The sequence below is a fragment of the Podarcis melisellensis genome, assembly GCF_964234715.1.
Source record: "Podarcis melisellensis genome assembly, chromosome: 4".
NCBI classification, from domain to species: Eukaryota; Metazoa; Chordata; class Lepidosauria; order Squamata; family Lacertidae; genus Podarcis; species Podarcis melisellensis.
In genome coordinates this window covers 54513571-54540221 of record NC_138531.1, presented here as the reverse complement: position 1 = coordinate 54540221, position 26651 = coordinate 54513571, and the positions used below count along the sequence as shown (strand labels likewise).

The following is a 26651-nucleotide window of genomic DNA, read 5'->3' as shown; positions in this document are numbered from 1 at the left end:
AGGCATACATTTTACTTAATAGCTATACTACACAACTCTCTTTCTTCTAAAAAAGAACAGGAATTTTGACTGAAGCAGCTGCTATTTCAATGGCAAGGGCTTTGGGAGTGCAGATCTGACTGGATCCATGCTTGGAAAGTACTTCTCTCTCCCTGCTCAGTTAGGGACTGGACATTTTTTGCAAGTGCAAATTCAGGAGCGGCAATTTCGGTACCCATGCAGATAGCTTTCAGACTGAAGGTTATATTGAGCTAGACAGAATGGAGCTGTCCAATGGTGAGCAGCTGCCCTGCTATTCTGCACCCACCTGCTGTTCAGAGCAGACCTAACGTGTGGATAATAATACATGGCAAGGACTGAACCATCATGGTACTTTTAAGTGACACATACCTGATGAGTGAGATATGTGCTCAACTGTAGCATCCAATTGCGCCATTGCTGCACTGCTACACCAACTCTCTTTCCACTCTCAACAGTTATGGAACCCAGGGGGTAATTTGGAGGAAGCTGTATTATCAGTTCAATGAATATATCATCAACTGAGTAGGTAGCAATGACTTCTCGCGTAGCAGATCGAGCTTTTACCTGTGGAAAAACAAATCCATAGCAGGCAGAATACTTGTCAAAAAGGCATATAGCAGATAATTTGGAATGCACCTAAAATATATACACTTGTAAAGTGTACTTGCAATATACTTCTATTCTTCACCCCACTGAAATATGTGCAACGTTTTTAACTGTGACCAGAACAGAGAAACTGAAAATGGCTGCTTTATAGAAGAGATCTGCCCCGGAAATGACAGCACAATATCTGCAACATTTATGAGCACAAATATCTTTGATTCTTTTTCTATTTAATAAGCAGAAGTAACAATCCTGGAATAGTTCTGTGTGCTCCCACAAATATCGCAATGCATTTCCAGACATTAATTTGTTGAGGGATTGATATTAACTGAAGTATCTCATACAATCTCTAAATTATAGAATAATACATAGACTGCAGGTGATCACTGCCCTAATTCAGAGCACTATATATGCACAAACCTGTTTTCCAGAAACAACCTTAGATAAAGTGTGTGCTTCTGATTGAACACTCGATGGTAATTTACTTTCTACAGTATCAAACTTGTCAAAGAATGAAATAAATTTACATAGATAAGATCATACTAACCATCATTCCATTAAACAACTGTGTACTGGTCTGCACTGAAGATATTTCTTGTAAAGAAAGTACACTGCTGACGTATTTGCTTGTAAATTTATCTACAGTGTTGAAGACTCGTTTCTCGCAGCTATTCCACCAAAGACGAACCATGGCTGGCAAATCTTTTAATGTCATACAGTAAACAGAACATGCCAAATGAGGGACGTGGGAAGACAGTGATGAGGTGTCTGGATAACAAATGGGGGAAGTGGTTTGTTAATAAGAACAGTTAAATTACACCTCCACAGTTGTTTCACACAATGAAAGAAATTCAATGTCAATTAAAGCTAAAATTATTTGGACTGACCTTTGACGTCTAAGTCAAGCTCCTCAGTAAAGTACGTTTTTACATCCTTACTTGGGAGTTCAGCTGTTGATCCTGGGAAGGCTGGATTTTCTGGCATAAGCCTGAACAGGTGATACAATAGTTTATTCAAACTCTTAGTTCTTCGGAGATATTGTGAGTAAAGAGCTCGCAGCTGGTGGTGAAACCATACAAAAATTATTCCCAATAAAATGTGTTCTCAGAAGCATTAAAGCTGAAGGAATGTATACAATGGGAGTATGAAAAGGCTGGGTGGGATTCACAGCAGATTAGACAAGACTGTTTCTATACAAAGCCTTAATATGTACTTGCAAGGAAATTAATGGTAATGCATTGGTCAAACTATTTTAAAAAATAAGATACAACATCACAAATACATATTTCTATGGAGCAATTTAGCAATGCCAATATGACATATCCTGGTAAGATTGCCTTGGGTTTCATGTTGCCAGGTATGAAACATAGCCTATGTGCTTCCAAGTCTTTCCTTCTTACAGCCAGATGCTACAAGACAATATCATTTATCCAAACGGGCATGAGAACAACCATAACCCTTGTTCAGATATATGAAAGTACCTTTTCCCCACTGACAAAAATGACTTGGGAATACTAGTAAAATGGATAGTGGAACACCATCTGCTATTCTGAAGCTCCAAGTTCTGGGCAAAAGGATTTGAAATGCTTTTATTTGTACCAATGGTTTTCAAGCAAAAGGCTTGATTATTTCCTACTGCTGTGGATTAGGAATAACTGAACACAGCTGAATTCATTTGTCAATAATAATAATAATAATAATACATTTTATTTATATCCCACCCTCCCCAGCCGAAGCCGGGCTCAGGGCAGCTAATAACAATAAAACAGTACAAAAGTACAACACAACACTCTAAAATCATTCATTATAAAATTAATTCAAATCAAGTAGAAGGATGTGGAGAAGTACATGTGTATATGTGTGTCACAGGATGAGGAGATAAAGATAAACCCTTTAATTCACCTGAGAAGATGCTGCCTTGAAGAAAGTTAGTATTAATTTCCAGGTGAGGAGGTATCCCAAAACAAGGCAAAACTCATCACTTAGTGGTTGAATAACTGCAAACTCTCCAACTGGAATGCCTTCTAGGATGTTTTCCAGTAACTCCTCCTGAGTGGCAAGCACAGTCATAAGAGCTGCTGGTGGGGACCTAAAGTCAGGGCAGCAAAGGTGTTATTTATTACACTCAGACCAGTTTCCATTGTACCAAACATGTAAGCACATTAAACAATGCCATGTTATCTCAAGCACCTCAATGGAGGACTTTTTCTCCAGGAGAATTTCATTTTATTTTCATTTCCTTGATGCGAACACCTGGAATGTGCTACCAGGTGCTACCAAGGTGACAAAGAACTTCTTCCAGATCTAAATATATGACGGGAGTTAAACCAGCCCTGCTGAACAAGCCCACAGCAAGGAGCAAAAAGATCTAGACAGAAATCAAACAATTGGCTACTCCCAAGGCAGAATCGCTGCTTAAAATTGTGAATGAGTTACCCACTTTAAAGGCTAGCTTTCCCTACTTAGAACGCCATGATAGCTATATACCACCCCCAGGAGTGGAGGTCTGTGAGTCCTCAACACAGAGGTTCAATGGCAACACATTGTGTTTGTAGGCTTCCCATAGGCATCTGGTTGGCTATGAGAGATGGGATGCTGGACCAGATGAGACTATGGTCTGATCCAACAAGGTTCTTATGTCCCTAACTGTGAAGACATCAGGAAGAAGAGAACATGGAACATTACTCTTTCTCAGTTCTTTGGGGGTGTACCTTCTGCAACTATGTGACAGCTCCTGAGGCACGTGTATACACACAAACACAATATTGAGGATCACAGGTGCATCTTCCCACTTAAGCCTTGAAAGTCCAAGTCTGGCAAGTGGTTGGAACATCTTAACATTCTACTATGATAGGCAATTGCTTCGTTCATTATATAAATAAAATGAAACGTACAATGATAGCTCCTCCTCTTCATCACCATAGGATTTGAGATCCTCGTTGTCAAATTTAGGCAAGTCAGACATTAACCTGGGATTTAGAAAAATTAAAAAAGTGTTTTTATCCATATTTTTAAGGCCCAACATTATCTGTTCTGAAAAGGATTTCAACATCATATATTACTAGCAAGTAAGCACACTATAAGGGATGCGAGTGGTGCTGTGAGTTAAACCACAGAGCCTAGGACTTGCCGATCAGAAGGTCAGCAGTTCGAATCCCCGCCACGGGGTGAGCTCCCGTTCTCGGTCCCTGCTCCTGCCAACCTAGCAGTTCGAAAGCATGTCAAAGTAGATAAATAGGTACCGCTCCGGCGGAAAGGTAAATGGCGTTTCCGTGCGCTGCTCTGGTTCGCCAGAAGCGGCTTAGTCATGCTGGCCACAGGACCCGGAAGCTGTACACCGGATCCCTCGCCAATGAAGCGAGATGAGCGCTGCAACCCCAGAGTCGGCCATGACTGGACCTAATGGTCCTTTACCTTTACTATAGCACACTATTATGTATTGGAATCATCCTTTTACAGAGGTGCTACCAAGAAATAGCTTGCATCGTTACCCTCATCCTCAGTATTAACCCTTATTATATTTAGTGCCTGAAAATATATATATATAAGGGAGACAATAGTTCAAAACTGGAGAAGATGGAAGGGCAGAGGGGTGAAAGAGACTCTGCATTCATCCCTTTGCTATCCCTCTTCCTCTATGCCCCCTTGGTAAGTCTCCTTATTCGGAATCAGTAGAGCGATCTAGCAGATGCCTACAGGACAACAGTGGTCACCAATCCCTCTGAGAGGAGGCCAATACCATTTAGTGTAGGAGCTCCCTGGTGGACTTGATGTGGAAATAGTAGTTAGTCAGTGTGCCTTTCATCTTCAAGGCAGACCTAGAAATCAAGAAGCCCTACATAGGCTCCGGTTTGGAAAGACTGCACCTTTCAAACTAATGTGAGCACCTTGAACGAAGCCCAGTAATGAACTGGCAATTGGTTATGCTAATATGTTCCCTGGTCTATTTCTAAATACATATTCTATGCTATAACAAGATCAAAGTGTATGTGTGGAGGGGATAACTTACTTATTTAACATGTGGTAGACTGTGATTTGAACAGGTCTAGCTCTGAAGAGCAGCATTGGAGAAAAAGTATTTAACAAGGTTTGTAGTTTATCAGGGAGATTTGTCTTCTGACCAGCAACAAATTTGGCAGGAAGTTTGTGGTTCAATAACTGATCCTTTGAAATGTACATTAAAGCTTTCCCCAAAGATTTCAACATGAAATTCTGAAATGACGTTTCCAATGCATCTTTTTCTTTTCCTGTTCAGAAAAGAGAATTCACAATTTTAATTCATCTTAGCAAGTTTACATTATAGAATTATTAGTTCTCCTGGAAAACTATTCAAAAATGTGACATAAAAATGTAATATTGTACTCTTAAAGGACTCCTCCGATTTATTGACAACTCAACTTGATTTGCACACATAAAGCTAATGTGGTAGTTAGACTACGTTTGGTCTTAACTGAGCATTCATCCTGATTTCCTTGCTAACATCTTTCCATTAAGAATTTGTTCATCCCATAATGTTCAGTATTTTTCTCATTCAATTTCCTAACCCAAAAATATATATTAAAAAATTGATTCCTTGTGGCAGAATGTTTTAATCTACTTTAACTGTATAAACCTAAATTTCCAGTATGCCCTTGAATCCCTCCAGAAAAACAGTGACAGTCTGGAAGCACCCAGCACACTAAATTTACATGCTTTCCTGAATGGATTGCAAAAAGTGAAGTATTTCCAGAGCATTGCTGAAAGTCTCATTTTTTATCAAGGAGCTTAACAGCCTAACCAGGTGAACAGACCGCCATAGTACACAAACAGAACAGTGTTGGACACTGAAAAGTTCTGTATTTCTAAGACTGTTAGATAAAACTGCAATCTTAAGATGCAGTAAAGCAGTGTCCAAAATATTAGTTACTTTTCCATATTATATTGTATACTTATCATTTGTCAGACTTACTTGTAATTTTTACCAGCAAAGATAAAAGTAAACTATGAATGCCTTCAGAAAAGAATTCCTGCCATTCAGCCATGAGGTTTGGTGGAAGTTTTTCAGTGATTTCAGGAGTTGCTGCCTGGAAAAAAGCACTCGAGGCAGCACTCAAGTCGCAGCTGACACAGGCAAACACTTGCACAAGGGCAACAGGAAAGACTGCCTGGCTGTCACTTGTTGTCTGGAAAAGAAAGAAGAACACCAGGATGGGCTTTATTTTTCCTTTTTAAAAAAAAACAACCAGGAATTTTAATAACACCCATTCAAATAATAATTTTAATCTAAAAGTTACGCATTTTCTTAAAAGTTTAATGACAACAAACCCTTCTATAACAAATCAAAGCAATTTCGTTAAGTATGAAAATAGATTCCAATAGTCTTTTCTCTCTCTAATGATAAAGAGAATGGCAGGATCTATCTGTTGGTAAGAGTTTGGTAAGATATTGTAGGGGTTTAGAGCCTCGTGGTCCCTTTTTCCAATTCTACGATTCTATGTTCTATATTTCTTCTTTTACCCTCATTTTGACATGATTCTTGTTCCACATTTTTATCCATACCTCTTTGTACAAGGTCAGGTGTAACATTTATCAGTTAAGCATATTTTAGCAAAATAAACTACCAGTTATGTTTTGTTGAACATGTTGTGGAACTGGTGCAAGGGACTAGATTGAGCTCAGGATAATCTTAAATGTGTTCTGAAATTTTTGCTTCATAAAAGTTCAAAACATTTACTGTAGCCAATTTTACAGTAAAACCATACAATAATATTACTTAAGTTTACATGATAGGCTGTTGCCGCATATTTTAGATTTCTCAAAGGCAGGAACTGCCACCCAGTGGATTCACAAAGAAAAATATCTGCACTCTCAAGACTTCATGCAGAGGCCTTAATATCATTCCCTACATTTAAGTTTGCTTCTTACCTCTAACCAGGCCAGCATGGAACACATGACAAAATCCCACTCACTCTCCAGCAAAGAGGAAGGATCATTCAGCAACAAAGAAATAAACCGGATCATCTCTATGTTCAAGCCAAGCACCTGTGGGCTTCCTTCCCGTAGATTGCTGGGGGGCAGGGAGGAAAATTACAAAAACGAAAATTAATCAGGCAGCAGATTTTGTAAAGTATTTTTTTTCCAATATTTGTGAACACTGCAGAAAGCAAAGAGGAATTTCCCCTTCTCTCACACACAGGAGGAATACCTCTGCTAAGATAATGCCTATTAAGACAAAGGGAGTTCCTCTAAAAAGAAAAGTATGCTTCTTGCTACCGAAATATTGTTTCTACTTACACAAATTTCAAACAGTTATTTAATTGAATTGCAGCCCTATTATAAATATAACCATTTCAACCGTGCAACACAGACCAGTCATAATAAAACTGTAATAAAGCTAAAACCCACCAGCTAAAAAGAAAGCTGTCCTCATAGTCATTTCGCCAGGATATGATGATTTTTAATATTCCAGGCATGAGATCTCCACAATCAATGCTTCCACAATTCAAGCAGGAATTTAAAATAGCAAGGTATCCAAAAGCTCCTAAAACAGAGTCAAATGCTAGATTTAAAATATCACATTAAATGTTATTGAAAACAACAAGAAAAGCAGTAAATTAGAAGCAGGACAAGATGTGAACACCGGTGGTAGGATGCAAGATCAGAAAAAGGTAAGTTAAATAATTCCTAACGTTCAGCTTTTAAAAGGGCCTCCATATTGCATTTTCTTCAATCTGTAATAAATCAGAAGTTGTATAAAAGAAACTTAGATTTACCATTTATCTAATGAGTACGCTTAATAATATGCACCTTGGAAAAAGCACTTAACAATACACTGATTCGTCAAGAACCTTTTCCTCTCTCTTGAAGAACAGAAGCAATTCTCAAAGGCAAGCAAACATCTAATTAAATTGGTGCATTAAAAATCTGACTCCTACAAGCTAATGAAACATTGGAGATAACATTTAAAGCACTGACCATCAGTACTGTAAAGCCCACTTTCATTGCAGGTCATTAGTTTAGCAGTGCACTGAATGACAAGCTCTTCCTTGTCTTCCTGAAGTAAAAATGGAGACAGATTCTGAAGCGTGTGCAAGTTGCCTTCCGTTAATGGAAAAAACCTGTCCAAGAAAATGACACATCAGCAGACAATCTGGAAATCAGTATGATGTCCACAGATAAAATGCAAAGTAATTCAGAAAGGCCATGAAACAGGGAAGGTTTTGTTGCAGAATTTTATGAAGAAATAGGATTTGCACAACCAAAAACCAGGACCCCCAGAGCATTTATTTGAAACAGACAGGACTCTCCACCAAAGGGAAGTAAAGCATATAGGAACAGAGGTGGAGGGGAATCAGAAATGCTAAAGATGTTCCATTTCTGTTTCTCATGCTATTTAACATCTATGTGAAGTAACCAAGATGATCAGGCAAAAGCATCTTCAACAGCTCTGCCACTCATCATTTATACCTACTAGGCTTAGGGAAACTGTAGAAATAGTGAACTGATGTCAGGAGAGAGCATGCAACTCCAACTCTGTACCAGCTGAACTGATTGACTTGGGCCCAGAAGAGCCGTGGCAAAGTGCTGGTTACCTTTAAAGCCCTATTTGACTTGGGCTATCTGAAAGATCGCCTGCTCCCATACGACTGTGCCTTAAGATCAGCTATAAAAGCTCTTCTTGCAGAACCGTAAGCAACATCAATAAGGCTGGTGGTTACAGAAGACATGGCATTTTCAGTGCTGTCCCCATCATTATGGAACACATGGAAAGAGCAGTTGGCTCTCCTGTTGATTGTTTAAAGACTCTAAATACCTAGCTTTTAACCACACTTTTAAATGATAGAATTGAGGCTGGACCGGGTTCATGTACCGTATTTTTCGTCCCATAGGACGCTCCGTCCCACAGGACGCACATAGGTTTTTTGGGGGGGAAATAAAGGGGGGGATTCCTTTATTTCCCCCCCAAAAGCAGGTCGGGGAAACCGAACCAGGTCGAGGAACAGCGGGATGGCGGCGCTGCGCCTCCCTGCTGTCCCCCGAGCTTGTGAGGCTGGCCGATGTCTGCCCGGCGCGAGGGGCGCTCTGCTTCAGAGTGGCTTGCGCACCGGGCGGCAGGCTGCTATCCGCAGCATGGGGAGCCCTGCGGGGAACTCCTGCAAGGCTCCCCACACTACGGATGTCTATCCGGCGTGCGGGGCGCTCTGCTTCAGAGTGTCCCGCGCGCCGGGCGGCAGGCTGCTATCCGCAGCGTGGGGAGCCCTGCGGGGAACTCCTGCAGGGCTGCCTAGGCTGCGGATGTGTTCCCGAAGCGCCGGGCGCTCTGCTTTCAGGGCGCCCAACGCTCTGGGAAGCAGGTTGCTATCCGCAGCCTAGACATCCCTGCGGGACCTCCCGCAGGGCTGCCTAGGCTGCAGATGTCTTCCTGAAGCCTGGAGAGCGAGACGGGTCGGTGCGCACCAACCCCTCTCGCTCTCCAAGCTTCAGCAAAAGCCTGCATTCACTCCATAGGACGCACCCAGATTTCCCCTTCATTTTTGGAGGGGGGAAAGTGTGTCCTATAGGGCGAAAAATACGGTAATATAATTTGCCAGTATTTTACTATTATATTTTCTATTTTATCACTTTAAAATAGGGGCAGGAGGGTATATGGCACTGTTGTTGGGGATGGGGGGAAAGAAAAAAATATGGATTTTAAATGTTTTATTATGTGAGCCACCTTAAGGTGTTATGGCCTGAAAGACAGTACAGACAACTTCCCACTCGCACGAGGGTTGCGTTCCTGGACGCCGCGCATGTCAGCGGGATGTCCATCAGTCTGTTCCGCCCCATTCCACCCCCTTTTGGCACCAAAAGCAGCACGTGCACCACCAAATATCTAAGTACGTATCAACAATATAGAATATTTTTACTGTTTTGCGCTACTTGTAGCCAACAAATTATGACCCAACAACCATATTTCATCCTAGTCATGATGCATGATATATGTTATAGGTGAATTAATTCCATCCAAATTCACAGCTATTGTTGTTTATTGTCTATGTTGTTTAGGGACCAGGTGCAGTGAAACATCATTTCCACCTCATACTCATGTGACACATGTGCTTCTCTTGAAGAGGGGGAAGGTCTTTATCATAGAGTGGCTCCAATTTGGAGCAAAGCTTGAAAATCCAAACAGCCAGTTATATGATCACTAATATGCACTTTTATCACTGCCATCTGATTTTGGACCAGAGCATTGCTGGACATATCCTCTTTCTTTATAATGTGAGACACAATGTGGGCCTTTCCTCCCATTTCCTACTTTAATCAATGGGGCAGCAGTAGGTGTGATCATAGTCTAAAAAAAACTACAAGCCTACTATCGTACCTTTCTGATGTACCGAATAGTCCTTTTATCTCACAGGATGCAATATTCTCAGTTTTTATCAATTTAGCCATGGTTAAGGCCCAAAGTCGTCCACAGTCTTTTGATCTATGGAATAATAAAGTTTCTGTGATAAATCTGGTTTCTTTAAAGACAAGATAAATGTTCATTTTTATTTATTCTTGATGTGAACAATTCACAAGGAGACAAACTTCAGATTAGATAACAAAAGTGATACCTGAACAGGAAGAACTGGGATATTTGTTGCTTTCTAATGAAAGCTGTTTGAGAAACAATTGTTTGTTTTTTGAGAAACAATGATTTCAAAAATAAAAAAAAACCTACCTATTGAATAATATTCTTAATAGGCCATTTGTATTAGTGAGTATGCATAATTTTTCACATGAAATATCCATTACTTGCAGGTGGTGAAGGAATTCAGTAAGAATGCTGGGTGGGTTTGCTAATTCTTCAATCCACTGTAAGGCATATAGCTGTTCTGCAACTAGAATAACAACAGAACAATATCTGAATAGTATAATCCAGCAAATGAATTTGTTGCTAACCTTGTAATAGTTATTAAACATATAATTGAACATGGTAAAATTTATACTGCAACAATCTCCCGGGGAAACTGTTTATATAATGTCCTTTTAATATACATGTTTCAAATTTCTATTATCCCATAAATCAACTATAATCTCCTTTTACAGATAGGTAAATTGAACCTCAGAGATGGGGATATATGCGTTTGTCACCTAATTCTAAATCCAACACTCCACTTATTAGACTACACAATAGACTGTGCAGGGCAGGAGTTCCTTGTTCATATCAGAACTTTTATGACACTGAAAGCTTTCACACACAAGGTATTTCCTATTCATTTCAAAAGAGGAGGCGTCTCCATGTACACAAAAGAGCTTTCTGCCCTACAATTAAAATAAACAGGGACGCCTGTGCACGTAGGAGTTCTGTGCAATAAACCACAGTGGCCTGTTTCATGTGCCACTGTAAACCAGTTAAGGTTAACTGTGGTTTAAAGCAAAGGTTGGGAACCATTGGCTCTCCAGATGTTGCTGAACAACCCCTTCCAGCAGCCCCAGCAAGCATGACCAATGACCAGGGATGGTGGGTGTTTTACTTTAGCAAGATCTTAAAGAGCCAAATGTTCCCCACATCTAGTTTAAAGGCAAACACACAGCATGCACAGAGCAAAAAATATGGCTGCTTCACTCCTTCTCTGCTCCTACTGTGGTCACTGCTGCCAGGGGCTAAGGCATGGTTTGGTTTAAGTTGCATTTGAACCTGTGCTCATTGTTTGCCTTTTTCCATACAAACCTCAAGTTGTAATCAAGCTTTGTTCTGGCCTTACCACTTGTGGCTTGTTTGAGGGAGACAAACATCGAGTCTGGGAAACAATGAACATAATGCTAAGACAAACCACCGCTTAGCTCCTGGCAGCAGCAACAGGGAGGGAGGAGCTATGCTGCTGTGATTTTCAACCCATACACAGAACATTCACTTTTAAACCAACTGTGATTTCAAGTTATGTACACACAAGCCTAGTGTAAATCATAACACAGAAAGCATGACAAATGCCACTCAATTATAATCCTAGCATATCTTTATCAATTCAGAGTTTTCAAATATCAGTTGTCCCTTAAAAATATTTTACATAAATAAATGTATGTCACACTTCTGTTTGACAACAGGACCCTACAGAAACTGGTCAGAAAATAAATTATAAATCACAAACAATAAGATTTTTAAAGTTTGATTTCTTTCTTTTTTGTCACTTACTGATATTTTCAATTTTGCTTCTTTCCACTTCATGGTTTTCAACCCCTTTTCCCAGTATTAATAGTGTCATTCTGCTTAACAGAGCTGCAGTACATAGGTGGCTTGGAAGTTTTCCCATGAAAGAAAGCTTCTGATCTTTCACCATTTCAGGTATTTCACAATTCATACTCAGTCTTCCTTCCAAAAGTGGTTTCTTTAACCACTACAGCAACACATAGGAAGTAAAAAAATTGAATTTCATTTTCCCCCAGAGTCATACAAGATTGTAATTTTTTCATTACTGTTCACATAATAGGAATGTTGCATTGATATTATACATTTTAATATAACAGTTAGCAACAATTGACAATAGTTAAAAATTAACACATAAAACTAATTATCAAGAGACATATTTACGGCACATAGATAACATGCGCTCTTCATGCAGAATCTGGTGGCCTGCTCGTTCATGTTGCTTTAGCCGCAACAAAAAATTGGTCCCAAGAAGTTAACTGCAAATGCTGACAGTAACTATTCACTGTACAATGACACTGTGGAAACTTATATACCTCATTGGATAGAGATCCCCGCATCTTTTCCCATTCAGACTCACTTGGAGTGAGCCAATCAAAATAATCCTTCAGAGTATAAGTAGGAACTTTATCAGCCTCCAAAAGTTTAGTCAACAAGTCATGAACTGCTGTGATCAAAACCTGCAAACTGTGAAGAAACCAGGTAATTAAAAAATAACGTATTTCACATCTTTCCATACAATGACATACCTTGAATGTTAAGACTCACACCTCCATTATTACGGCACCACTGAATTTCATAACAATTTCATTTTAACTAGGTTTTGAAACCACTTTCAAATCTTGATTTTAAATCCTGGTGAAAAGACGAAGCCTTTTTAAAATTGTGGTAGCCCCAGCAAAGAAATTAAGCAGCGCACTGCTTACCTTTTAACATCCAGCGTTGAGGACTGAAGTTGGTTCTTGACCCAAAATGCAGATCTCTGCAGGAAGGTGCTGTCTTTATGCATATCGCTAAGATGTTGCACAAGTGAAGTTAAGCCACAGAACCATGTGTGCTTCAGCTTATTCACAAGGAAATCTACATCAATAAAAAAAAAATGGCTGAACATTTTAACTTCTGAGCATAATGGGGAAGCATTAGTCATACTGCTAAATCCATTAGCATAAGAGTAGAATCCTATCCTTGAGCATGGGATCACCCCCTCACATACTCATGGAAGCTACACACATGCAATCCGCAACACACACACACACACCATATGCCTCACAAAGGCTTTGGGAAGTGCCACCTCAAGGCAGTCCAGGCACCTTGAGGCCGCAGCTCCCAACTGAGCCAGCTCCCTTGCTCCATGCCTTAAGTCAATGTAGAATCATAGAATCATAGAATCATAGAGTTGGAAGAGACCACAAGGGCCATCGAGTCCAACCCCCTGCCAAGCAGGAAACACCATCAGAGCACTCCTGACATATGGTTGTCAAGCCTCTGCTTAAAGACCTCTAAAGAAGGAGACTCCACCACACTCCTTGGCAGCAAATTCCACTGTCGAACAGCTCTTACTGTCAGGAAGTTCTCCCTAATGTTTAGGTGGAATCTTCTTTCTTGTAGTTTGGATCCATTGCTCTGTGTCCGCTTCTCTGTCAGTAGTGACAACTTTCAGAGGATAGAATCTTTCCTCTGTATTCCCTCACCTCATGCCAGCTTCTCTTCACTTGAATGTTGGAACTGCCACTTCCAGAGCGTTCAGGGATGATCACCAGCACTTAGGCATTACTGGAAGCAATATTTTGCTTCAGCTGAATGCACCAGAAGAGGAACATAGCAACACAGGAAGTTGCCTTATACTGAGTTGTCTATACCATGGGTGGGAAACCTCCAGTCTATGGGCTAAATTTGGCCTGCCAGGCCTCCCCATTTGACTTGGGAGACCATTTCCCCCAAACCACAGTCTATTTGGAGGTGCTAGGAATTCAGCCAGGGACCTTCTGCTAGTAAAGCAAATGCTCTATCACTGACCTATAGCCCTTCCCCCATGGAAGTTCTATTGTGCAAATGGAAAGAAGCTGAAAGATACTGTTAAACTCCAACTCTCATCAGCCTTAGTAGCATAGTCAATGGCCAGGGGAGATGAGAGTCATAGTCCAGCATATGGTATCATCAACATATACTTATTGTGCAATACCTGACAAATGTGTTGTATCCTGGCTTTGTGCACACAACTGGAAAATGGTGAGCAACAAATCTTCTGATGATGGCATCAACAAGCATCCTTTAACTGAGCTGAAAAAGTTAGAGGCTATGTCACAGATGAAAGACACCGATGGTTCTGTGTTTCCAGCTTCTGAAAGATCCTTTGCTTTAGACAGAGCTGCTTGAAGTTTATCAATAATCCTTTTAACATAAACTTCACCAATCAAGGACTCTATTGATTAAAAAAAAAGGCACATTTTAAGTTACTCCATGATCAATGTGTGCATGCTGAAATTACAGTGCTTACAGCCTGAGGAAACTAGGCCAGCAGCTCTGAGATTCTTCCTTTGGCAGATAGGTAGGTAATACTGCACTTGTTTAGCTATAAGCCATTAAAAAATAGAAACAAAAAACACATGTAGCATTGAGTAGAAATTTAGCTCTCAATTTCCTGGTCCCCAACACAAATAATGAAAATTATGTTACTTTGTTTGCTTTTTTGCTGTTTGATAAAGGAACACACAAACTTACTAGGTGAAACAAAGTTCTCCCTGAAACTAATCTCCAACAAATATTTTTCATGGGGATCTTTATAAAGTGGGCACTGAATAATATAATGAACAATATCCTCTGTGACGGTTTTTACAAAATATGTTGTCTGAAGCATAATTTCTTACAATGACCATCCAAAAAAGCAGAGGGCATCATATTAAATCTAATTTCTGCAAAAGTGTTCCTATGTGGAGCTAAGTTTATCAGATCCAGATAGTTAGTCTTCTGACTTAATGCATGGGTACAGTCGTGAAAATCTCAAGGAATGAAATAGTGAGCATATGAGTCAAAGAGTCTTTCCCATGTACAAAAATCCTTAGCTATGGTTCAGACATAGACTTGATCTTGGTCAACTGGCTAGCAAGATCTCTGCCAAGTGTATGTTAATCAGCTACTTGCTTTTGGCATTCCGTATCTCTGAAGCCCTGAACCTTGGCTTCTTACTGGGATCTTATAAAGAATAAATGCAATATTATATTATTCACCTTAACACCACCATTGTCTCATACTTCCCACCCATGACAAGCCTGTCTGCCAGCTCTTGCAGTTAATTTTATTCTTTCCTCGGGTAAACTGAAGTCACCTACCATTTTTAATAAGCTGAGATAACACCAAGCTTAGAAGAGTCCATCTTTCTGAATGAAAAGATTCTGCTGAAGCTACTGTCGTTTTCAAACTTGTGTTGCACAAGTCATCAGCCAGAGTTACAAGCTTTTCTCCTAACACATCTCCTTTCAGCCAAGCAGAACTCAATGAATGTTTCTCTGAGTTTGAACATGCCTAAAACATTAAAAATACCAAAGTATATTTTAGTGGTGGTTTAATTATTTAATGTTCAAATATACTATACTACTTATTATAAATTATATAGAGATGTGTCTATAGTTAATTACCAATTGTGCAAGTGATTCAGCACAGAAAGGGCTTTTTCATCTTAAGCACACACACACAGAAAATGGGACAGATATTTACATAAAGTGCAATAAAACTGTCTGTTTAAATAATCTTAAATTCGTGCTTCTCTGGATACAAAACTAGTATGTGTAAAAAAACCAACAAAAATCTTGCATATACCTTTTGAATTATCTGAAGAAGAATATTCCATTTCAGATCCATCTGAAACAAAAACGGAAAAAAGAGAGAACATCAACAATGTGATAAGCAGAAACAATTTGTGTGAAAAGTTTAACATTTATAGCCAATGCAGCATAATGGTTAGAGTACTGGACTAAGGTACTCTTAGGTTCAAATCTTTCCTAAGTTGAGCTCCTTGCAGGGATACAAATATTTTTACAAACGTACACATAAATCTGCTGCAAGATAACTCCCTCCTCCCCTTTGCTTAGTATAACTGGACTGTTTCTTCAGAAGATCTGTTCTCATGAGTGCCAATCTGAGAGGCTTCCTTGCGAGTGGTTCTGCCTGTGGCACATTTCCCCCCTTAAAGTAGCCATGTCGCACTGTCATCAGAAGCATGGCAGGTGGAAATGTGGGACAGAGCCTTCTCAGCTGCAGCACCCAGACAGTGGAACCCTCTGCCCCAGGTGACTGATCATGCTACTGATTTTGCTTGTGTGCTCCTCTCGATTTCTAAAAGTTTGCTAATTTTTTTAATTGAACTTTTTGAGGATCCTTTGGGTGGGAAAGCAGAGTTGTGTCCCACATTGCTGTTCTGCTTGTGCAGTAGACTCCCACTTGCGTCACTAAATATCCCCCTCCTTTTCTTTTTTGTGCAACCCCTAACTCATCCTCAAAATCTGCTCCAGGTGGTTGAGAGAGAACAAACTGGGCAATTTGGGGGTGCATGGAAAAAAGGAAAGGAAGGGGAAGCCCTGTTGTATAAGTGGATCTCCACTTGTGCTGTGTTGGATACAACCCTAACTTTCTAAATTTCAATATGAAATGAATAAATTGGCATAGGTTAGTATTAGACATGTTTTTCTTAAAAAACTGATCAGCATCTGCTTATGAAACTATATTACTGCTACCAAATTATTCTATTCCAATCCTAAATATCCAAAATGTTTCATTCCAAATCTCAAATTACATAAGAGAAAATTGATCCAAACTGTTAAACTCACCACCAGTGTACCAAATCATAGCAAATCAAATACAGTGGAACCTCGGGTTGCGAACGTGATCCGTGCGGGAGGCACGTTCGCAACCCGTGTCTGCACATGTGCATGATGCGATTCGGCGCTTCTGCGCATGCGCCAAAAACGGGAAGTAACCCGTTCCGGTAATTCTGAGTCTCGGTGTGTCCGTAACCCGAAAATGTGCAACCCGCAGCTATCGCAACCTGAGGTATGACTGTAGTTCAGTTGGTTAGGTAAGCATGAGACTTTTAATCTCAGGGCTGTGGGTCCGAGCCCCTCACTGGGTGAAGGATTCCTGCATTGCAGGGGGCTGGACTAGAATATCCTTGTGGTCCCTTCCAACTCTACAATTCTATGAAACTTACTTTTAAGAAAGCGTACCTTTGTTAAGTCATTTAGAATGTTTTCTCTCTCTGGGGCACTGCTGCAGCAATGGAGGACACTATACAAAATATCAACCAAGAAATCTGTCTCTTTTCTCCAGTCTTCTTTCAGCCAACCAATTAGATTTTCATAGAGAAATTGGATAGAAGGATTTTCATACTGAAGCTTTGCAACTTCCTGAATACTGGTCCTATTCTCCAACAGAACCTGGAAAACTCGACTGGAGGCAAAGTTACTGAGGAGAGCAGAGAGGAACTTCAAGTGCCGGTCAGACCTTTGTTCATTGGTATACACAATACTCAGTTCTGCAAGTTTACAAACTAAATCTTCTAAAGGCTCTTTCTGTAGAGGGGAAAGATGTTGTGCATGAATAAGAGTGCCAGGATCACTGCTGCTTCTCATATCAACACAATTTTCATGTTCAGTGTTGCTTTCAGCTTCATCATCTTCTGCAAACCTGATCTTCACAGCTTTTCTTCTGCTTGGTTTTATCTTATTTTCTGGGTTCTGAAGGATTTGTAGCAAAGAGGACACAGCAGCCAAAGATTTCTCATCTGCGTCTATTACATCAATGTGCCCTACACATATGGTTGAAAGGCCATCCCAAAAGTCCGACAATATTCTCCGGAAAGTGGGAGCAGCTCCATCACCACTTGAAATTTCTGCTCGCATGTTCCAAAAGCGCAAGGCGTCTGCTACCTCAAAAAACAAAGGTCCATTTTGTAACCTGGGCTCTTTAATCACTGTGTCAATGAGGGGAACTAGCTGTAAAGAGAAAATACATTCATTTTAGTGCAGAGATTAAACTAGGGCATGATGTAGAAAATGTTGGTCACTACAAAAAGTGACCGTTCCTTTTGGTGATTTCCACCCACACACCCAAGTATGGTGAAGAGCAGGGTGGGAGAGGGAGAAGTGGGATGTGTCCAGGCTGCTACTGTACCTAATTTGCTGTGATGTTGCCATAGGCAATGAAAATTGTCACAGCAAACAGAAAACTTAACAAAATGGGGGTTGTGAGAAGGAGAAGAGAATGGTATAGCTAGGTCTGCCATACGTCTGGGATTTCTGGAAGGTGTCCAGTAGAAGTCCCGTTTTGGGGTTGTTTTTGTAAACACCCAAAGCTTTGGCGTTTGTCTAAAAAGAGCTCAACAGTTGTGGGGTCTTCCTAAGAAAAGCTCAACAACTTTCAAGGTGTCCTGGATTTTACTTTTTGAAAGATGGCAACCCTAGGCATAGCTACAGCAGCAGCAGCAGTGAAAAGGCACAAATAAATATAAATATCCTGAAAGGTATTTACCACAGACCTAGTTCATTTAGCTAACTGTTAGCACAATCCTTAACAACAATGAGCTGGAGGGGATGCACATGAGCTGCCCTCCCCAGTTGATTGACAGGGTGAGGGGAGTGTACTTGCCAGCACCGAACAGCTGTTTAGCAGACTGAGGGAAGCACAACAGTCGGTCTAAACTGGGCTCCCTACAGTCTGCCAAGCAACTAGTTGGGAGCTCAGGTGAGAACTGTGGGTGAATTTGCCTGTAACTTGAGTAACTCAAGGCAGGCTGTAAGGAATGCTTGGTGAGCTAACAGGGGAGTGGGGTGGAGGGAATTTAAGTTGCTGGGTAGCTGGTAGTGAACTTGGAGCCTGTGGGTTGCCCACCTGTGATCTAACATATTTATTTGTTTTACCCTAGGAAGTTTTGCAGTCATAAAGGTGGTGAAGAGGGCCACTTGTGGCTATCTCCTATTCAAAATCCTTGCATCAGAGAGTATTTCAGTCATTTCATTACAGATATTTAGGCAACTGGCTCAAACTCAAATTACTAAAAATTATTAGAAGTAAATGATATATTCCCGTGAAAAAATACCTGATCATTTATAAGCATTTCTTGAATTTTAATTTCTTCTTCTTCTTCACCTATATTCTGTAGCACTGTAAATCGTAAACATTCCATGAAAGCCGAAAGGATTGCTGAACATTCTGAACGGCTAGTCATAGCCCTTTCAGTCAACAACCTAGACAAACACAAAATTGAGAAACATAATAAATTTCATTTATAGTTTTGAATTCAAATGTAATCAAAGAGCCTGATTTAACTAACAGTTTTCACTAGCAGATGCCTGCAAGCTTGTGCTGATAGAACGGTCTCCTTAGCGCTATGTTGAATTCTTCCCAATGAATGCTATAGCTTTACACTGTGCTGAAAGTGCACTGATTGGAAAATCAGAAACACAGAACTAGATTAGAAGAACAAAGAACAATATTTTAAAATAGCAATCAATGTAATCAATGTAGGATGGGTGCATTGAAGTATACAGAGCACTGTTGTTTAGCATCTACAATTGTAAAATGTGTTTAAATTATGGTATGCATTTAATGGTGTCACACAGCAGGTGAAGTAGATCTGGGGAGTGAAGGTGAAAATGATCTCCCTTCCTGCAACACCACTGGATACGACCCATTTGGATATTACCCACTATACATTCCCCTTCATTTCCAAACACGCATAAGGCAATCTTTAATCAAGAAAGAACTAGTTGTTCATACCCTTGAATTATGGTGGTGAAAAATGTTCTACAATAGTCCAGCTTCGGTTCTGTAATACCATGAGGTATCTTGCTAATGAAAGGCAGGAGATTAGGATATATAGTTGTAGCAAGACCTCGTCCTCCTTCTCGAAGGACTGCCCATATTTTTGGCAGGACTCCCTTTTTTGCATTCACATGACTCCAACAATCCTACAGAATAACACAAGGTTCAGAAGTAAATTAAAGACTACTCAGCTAACTTGGAAAGAGCAATCTAACAAATGCACAATCTATTTCATGGAGTAGCCCTCTGGGCCACACTGCAAAAGAAGCATGCTAATTTGACGTACTCACAAATTTGAAAGTTAATGAACGTTCTAAGAGACAACAGGAAAATAAATGTTAAGTGCGGTGATATTTAAGCAGAACTTAAACTAGACCTCTTTTCAGGAAGTCGGGACCTATATAATATTTGCTTCTACATCAAAGTAATGACATAGTTTTATGGATTCAATTTTCCACGTTTTTGAAATTAATATTCAGCCAAGTGATCAAACTTTTGCAGAACTACTCAGCCTACATTTCACAAATTGCAAGTTGTAATAATTGTGGGTTCTGGGTCTACATAAACAGATCTACTGAAACTGATCTGTGAATTATCAGTCCAACGAAAGAGTCAAAACGTCAGAGGTTTTTGAGTGTGCTAGCTGAACTAAAGAGAAGCATGCGGTGGGACTAAGCTTGTGCCTACGCATTGAATAATATCAATTATTATTAAAGAAGCATGGCCTGCATACATGGGTAGGCAAACTAAGGCCCCGGGGCCAGATCCGGCCCGCAGACGGTCCAGGAATCAGTATGTTTTTACACGAATAGAATGTGTCCTTTTATTTAAAATGCATCTCTGGGTTATTTGTGGGGCATAGGAATTTGTTCATATTTTTCTTCAAAATATAGTCCGGCCCCCCACAATGTCTGAGGGACAGTGGACCGGCCCCCTGCTGAAAAAGTTTGCTGACCCCTGGAAACAAGTCCCTGAGAATTGTGAGAAATAATGCTTCCATTTAGCCCACTGTATTACCTCAATAGCAGTAAGGACATGAAGTGCAGCTTCCCAAAGAGCAGGGCAAACAATGGCATCACTGTCATCAATGCTGAGAAGAACCGCTGGGCAAACTCTTGAAGCTTCAGCTTTCATTGACTCAGGAATGTACTGACAAAAAGCAGAAATCAGCTCAAAAAAAGCTGAACGAACCTGAAGGAGAGGAAGGAGAGGGAAATTTAAACATTTTCAAGCAGACACTAGGTTTATGACCTCCATATCTAGGGCAATCCATGTAAAAATTCAGTAATGTATATGAAAGCAAAAAAAAAAAGTGAATGAAAGCAAAGGGTTCAGAACAGATAATCATGACTGACGCCATTTTTTAAGATCCGTTTTAGAAAGTGGACAAAAAGATAAACATACCGGTGGTGAGTTGTGCTTCCCGTATTTCCAAAATTTGTTTTGAGTCAGCAGAGGTTTAAGTTTCTCCTCCAATGAACTATTCTCATTACTGGGTAACATACAAATCAATTTCTTTAAAGCTAACAAAGAACATGTTAGAATTCGGAAGAATTTGGCCTCCCTTTCTTCCTCTGGCACAGTTCTATTAAAACAAAAGAATTGTTTTACAGTTTTACAAAAGAATTTACAAAAGAATTGTTTTATAGTTTTACAGTTCAGTCATGAACATAATTTTCATATTTGATTTTAAATCATTTGTTAAAAAGGATAGCACAACCTCACTCTGAAGGCTAGTCCTTCTCTGAATATCTCACATTGTACATATACATAAAAATATCAATCTGAGAGGTCTGAGAAACAGCATTAGTCTTAGAAATAATGAAAAGTTTTTTACTAAGCATCACTACCAATATTGCACTACCAAGTTAAATCCATCTTCTAATTCACTCCAGACATCATATGTCCTTTGTCAGGAAGCAAAATTATAACAATTTTTTTCAAGCATAAGTTCTCACAAGCAAACTAAACTACTAGACCAATCTGCATTGACTGTGAAATATTAAAGAGAAGGCAGTGTTCTAAACATACTATTGCTTTAATCCAGCAGTGCTCTGAAAGCAAGATAGATATATGGTACACACAAAACTCCCACACATGCAAGGGCTGCTGAATGAGGAAGTCTCCTTTATATATATGCACACAAAATTCTGGACAGGGAGAAATGCTTCCCATAATTTGATATAATGGATCTGAAACATGCTTCTAAGTTTTACATATATTTATACAGAGGTACGTACTGTGGATCACTTAGTGTATCAGGTGTTTCTTTCAAAAGGTGATCTTGGAGGACCTAGAGAAGAATCAACTAGATGTCCTTAAATGGAAAATAAAATTATACAGTTCTCATAGAAAAGTTAATATTAAGTTTTATAAACCAAAACAATTACAACATTTTGTTTCTTTCATCTTAGAATTTCCAAACTGCAAATCACTTCGAAATTAATGAGGAACAAATGTGTGACTTTGTGTATTTTTTCTTTTTTAATTAAACAAGCTCAACTATGCATCACAGCTTCTATTTTGATAATATCAGCAGCTACAAGTAAAAATGACCAACAAGTAAAAATGAATTTGCATTTGTAACACCCTTTCTCTCTCACTAATATTCACTGCCTAAATTGGAGCATCACAATGCATTATGATGTATCATGATGGGTATGAGCTGCAGCAAGTGTTGGATTCACACATTCCTGCCTCCCGCTCCTGTGTGGTCAAGAAAATACGTAAAAGCTTTTCTTTTGTTTTTAGTAAAATAACAGCCTTCCTTTCCATCTGAACTGGGGATTGTAGTTTAATACTAAGTCTCAAAACAAGTCCACTTCAAACCATGGGCTATGAAATTGGTTTGTCTATAGTGTAAACGATGATCCTGGTTTTAGACAAAACTTTCTCTTTCCATACTACATCTGAAATAATTAAGAAAAGAACAGAATATATATTTGATGTAATTAATAATCAAACTCAAAACTAGATGTATATCTAATGTGACAACAACAACAAAATTTATTATTTATACCCCGCCCATCTGGCTGGGTTTCCCCAGCCACTCTAGGCGGCTTCCAACAAAATATTAAAAATACATCAAAACACCAGTCATTAAAAGCTTCCCTAAACAGGGCTGCCTTCAGATGTCTTCTAAACATCAGGTAGTTGTTTATTTCTTTGACATCTGATGGGAGGGTGTTCCACAGGACGGGCACCACTACAGAGAAGACCCTCTGCCTGGTTCTTTTTACTCTTTTAAAAAGCCAAAACACAACTAACATAAAGCTTTAACATAGTCATACAGATTGGAAAACTCACATTCAGAATTTCATCTTTACAAAATACTAAGGCTTCAGGCTGTTTGCTTGGTGGAAAGGCTTTTTCAAATGCAACTTTAGCTGCTGACGCTGCAGGAGAGTATGTATCACACTGAGCTATCAGCCAGTGTCCCATAAGACTTCTTAAATGAGGAGCCAAATGTTTCTTAACTTTCAAAATAAGCTGCTCAAAAGCTTGCTGTGTTGCTTCTCTGACCCGACGATCATGATCCTACAATAAATATTGGGGGGGAAACTATAGGTAACTATATATATAAATAAACAGGCATACTATACAGGTGTAGCACTTAAGAGCTCAGTATTTATATTAGTCTCTCAGTTTCTGGGGCAAAAAATTAAAAGCTACATGGCATCAATCCTGACATTTAAAAACCAAGGTAAAGGTAAAGGGACCCCTGACCGTTAGGTCCAGTCGCGGACAACTCTGGGGTTACAGCACTCATCTCGCTTTATTGGCCGAGGGAGCCAGCGTACAGCTTCCAGGTCATGTGGCCAGCATGACTAAGCTGCTTATGGCGAACGAGAGCAGCGCACGGAAATGCCGTTTACCTTCCCGCTGGAGCGGTACCTATTTATCTACTTGCACTTTGATGTGCTTTCAAACTGCTAGGTTGGCAGGAGCAGGGACCGAGCAACGGGAGCTCACCTCGTTGCAGGAATTCAAACCGCCGACCTTTTGATCGGCAAGCCCTAGGCTCTGTGGCTTAGACCACAGCACCAGCCATGTCCCTAAACCAAGGTATACAATATTATTTCAAGCTTTCCCATACTCCTTTGTAAATATGAGTCGTTCATAAAGCACAAAGTAGTTCTATACCAAGTCACAAACTTTCTTCAAAACTAATCATACCCACCGCCAGTACAACAGAACCATGCACTGATTTCTTTGACAATTGTCAGAGATATAAACCTGTCCATATTCACCATAATCCAAGAGTTTAATACTTACAACAGATATTTTACAATAAATTCTAGGCCAATAAGGCAGGACTCCTTTAACAATCTCTGTTTCTCTCTCCTTACACATTGTTCCAAATTCTTGCATAGCCTGAAATTAAAAAAGAGAAAATGAGCATGATTTCCAAAGACTGATAATCTATTATCCTCCCCATATGCTTTATGACTGCACTTGTCTGTACAAATGCAACTTTAAAGACTGGGGTAACCTTTTCCACATCACTTTCCATCAGCTCTGGATAACTATTTTACAGAACATGCTAAAACCATGTAAAGCCTAAACAACATATAAAAGGAAGGATATCAAGTATTTGTTGAAATCCTCCATTCCTACCCTTCAACTACTATCAGTGCAAGCATATATGCATTTCTCTGTGAGTAAGTCCCACTCAACTCAGTGGGACTTACTTCTGAATATACACATGTATAGGATATACAGCCTGGAACCTTGTGAATCACTTGGTAACCCAAAGACTAAGGGTGAATTCTATCCACAATTATTTGAGGGTAAATTCAACTGAGTTACAATGGGATTTATATACGAGTAAACAAGCTACATCTCTTGTTGATATACATGGGGCTTGCATCATGATATTATACTTAGTTTACATAAGAAAGCCCCATCAAGTTTAGAAGTTCTTAATTCCAAATAAAGTTGCAATCCTAGGCTTGCCTAACCATTAAAATATGCAGCTAAACAAATCACACAACACCCTATAGTGCAACAAACCATTTGTTAGAAATAAACTGAAAGTAACTGTTTCTTTCTCTGGTGTATTTCTATCCTCATGTTATTTGTCTAAACTTGCTTTAAGTAGCATATAAAAAATTACCGTATTTTTTGCCCTATAGGACACACTTTTCCCCTCCAAAAATGAAGGGGAAATGTGTGTGCGTCCTATGGGGCGAATGCAGGCTTTTGCTGAAGCCTGGAGAGTGAGAGGGGTCGGTGCGCACTGACCCCTCTCCCTCTCCAGGCTTCAGGAAGCTATCCTCCCAGCCCAGCAAGCTCCCAGAGCAATGACGAAGCTGCGCTCTGGGACCCGTTCTGGGGGCTGGGAATAATTTTTTTTCCCTTTATTTCCCCCTCCCCCAAATCTAGGTATGTCCTATGGGCCGGAGCGTCCTGTGGGGTGAAAAATACGGTACTAGGCATTTAAGAGCAGTACAACAAACCTACTTTTAATTTGGTTGTAACATCTCTCTTGGAAAGTTTTCTGAGCACCATTCGAAAGTCAGCATCCACAAGGCTATCTATTTCTTCAGCGCCTTGTATCGCAGGGACATAGCCTAGGTCACTTGAAGATGTGCCGAAGCCAACAAACCCAGGAACACTTCCTCGTTCTTTGGCAAGAAGTTCTGCTGCTCTACCACTGCTAGAGGGCTATTTTTTTAAAGAAAGGGAGAGAGAGAAAAACAGAGAGCTTACTTTTACAGAATAATTCTAAAATTTCTGTTTACTGACAACCATTTTGGGGCATATTTTTGTGCCCCAACAGCTGCAATTCTTTATCTTATGACTGAAAGAACTAATCCAACTGGCCCAATACCATTATTCTCATTAGTTTCACTGCTGCTTGTTCAAGTCTTAGCCCAACACTTTTTTCTGTGCTCACAACTCTATTCTCTCTAGAAGTCTACCTTTTAGATAAATTCCAAAAGAATAGCCATGAAAGTCTGTTCTAGCAAAAACGACGAGTCCTGGAATCTTAAAATTATCACAATAATTATATTTGTCCTTCAGCTACTACAGGATTCTTGTTATGTTTACATTTAGAACAGTTTGCACTGCATTGCTGGGGAACTCTCATGTCCATCCCTCTCCTGCCAGACACACACAGTGACCCCGTTAGCACATAACAAGCCAAACCAGGGCTTAACAAGAACATGTGAGTCTGAAGGTTCCCAGAGAACAGATCACAGTGATTTTGCCCTACATTTCAACAATGGGGAAAACAAGAAATGGAGAGCAGGAATAGGCAAATATAACAAAGCAACAGAAGCTTTGTTCAAACACTGATTATAGGGAGGAATGAACACATGGGAACAAGAACTGGGAACACACGAGCAAGTCCCATCCTTGATTTCCACACATTCAGATTATGCACAGTGTCCGCACATTCTATTTTTCAAGGGACTGTACACATGTGGGCTTTTTGCACTAGTTCCAAAAAATGTGGAGTTCAAAGGTGGCACAAGTAGAGTGTCAGTAAGAAGCAAACCCCCTACTTCCTGCTTGGAATGGGAAACAGGAAGATAAAACAGGATGATTTTAAAGCAAAAAATCTACGCAGTTAATTACATTTAAACCTGTTAAAAATCAAGGTTTTGCAGAGCTTAAACTACCTTATCCTCACAAGAAACCTGTAAATTGGTTGGGCTTTTCAACACCTAACTTAGAAACTTGGGGAGCAGAAGAGTGCTAAAATTCTCCTTAACACTTGACAGATGACAAGATTACTAGTTTGATAATTTACAACTTGGTATACAGCTGCCCGTGTTTATGTGTAGTGATCTGAGCTTCATGGCTAAGCACAGATTGGAACACATGTCACATCCAGTACTCTTATCCACCATACCAGGAATACATTACACAGGTAAGTGTGTTAACTGAACACAGATTAGCTATACTCACAGTAATAGCAGGGAAAGAGGCTGAAGTAAAAAGGGATGGAGCCATTCTTTACATTACATGTTTATGGCAAAGTGGGGAGGGAAACAGATTCCTGTAAGTTCAAAAACGGAGCCAAGGATAGCGGTTCTTCCACACTAAT

At 39.8% G+C, this 26651-nt stretch overlaps 1 protein-coding gene across 1 annotated transcript in view; it reads right to left on the bottom strand.

The window, feature by feature from the left end:
* Positions 1–26651, bottom strand: part of LTN1 (listerin E3 ubiquitin protein ligase 1) — a 28379-nt gene that overhangs the window by 1142 nt on the left and 586 nt on the right. The window contains exons 2-28 of the mRNA XM_081908099.1: positions 25058–25261; positions 23870–23968; positions 22901–23131; positions 21835–21887; positions 20999–21179; positions 20612–20785; positions 19550–19740; positions 18870–19017; positions 16999–17766; positions 15596–15637; positions 15109–15301; positions 13962–14201; positions 12706–12859; positions 12316–12466; positions 11768–11969; positions 10313–10472; positions 9971–10075; positions 7579–7721; positions 7009–7144; positions 6529–6670; positions 5573–5786; positions 4634–4871; positions 3519–3593; positions 2527–2713; positions 1512–1683; positions 1172–1392; positions 391–585 (exon numbers count right to left, since the gene is read on the bottom strand). Coding sequence (XP_081764225.1) covers positions 391–585; positions 1172–1392; positions 1512–1683; positions 2527–2713; positions 3519–3593; positions 4634–4871; positions 5573–5786; positions 6529–6670; positions 7009–7144; positions 7579–7721; positions 9971–10075; positions 10313–10472; positions 11768–11969; positions 12316–12466; positions 12706–12859; positions 13962–14201; positions 15109–15301; positions 15596–15637; positions 16999–17766; positions 18870–19017; positions 19550–19740; positions 20612–20785; positions 20999–21179; positions 21835–21887; positions 22901–23131; positions 23870–23968; positions 25058–25261 — 5019 coding nt within the window. The remainder of the gene's footprint in view (positions 1–390; positions 586–1171; positions 1393–1511; positions 1684–2526; positions 2714–3518; positions 3594–4633; positions 4872–5572; positions 5787–6528; positions 6671–7008; positions 7145–7578; positions 7722–9970; positions 10076–10312; positions 10473–11767; positions 11970–12315; positions 12467–12705; positions 12860–13961; positions 14202–15108; positions 15302–15595; positions 15638–16998; positions 17767–18869; positions 19018–19549; positions 19741–20611; positions 20786–20998; positions 21180–21834; positions 21888–22900; positions 23132–23869; positions 23969–25057; positions 25262–26651) is intronic.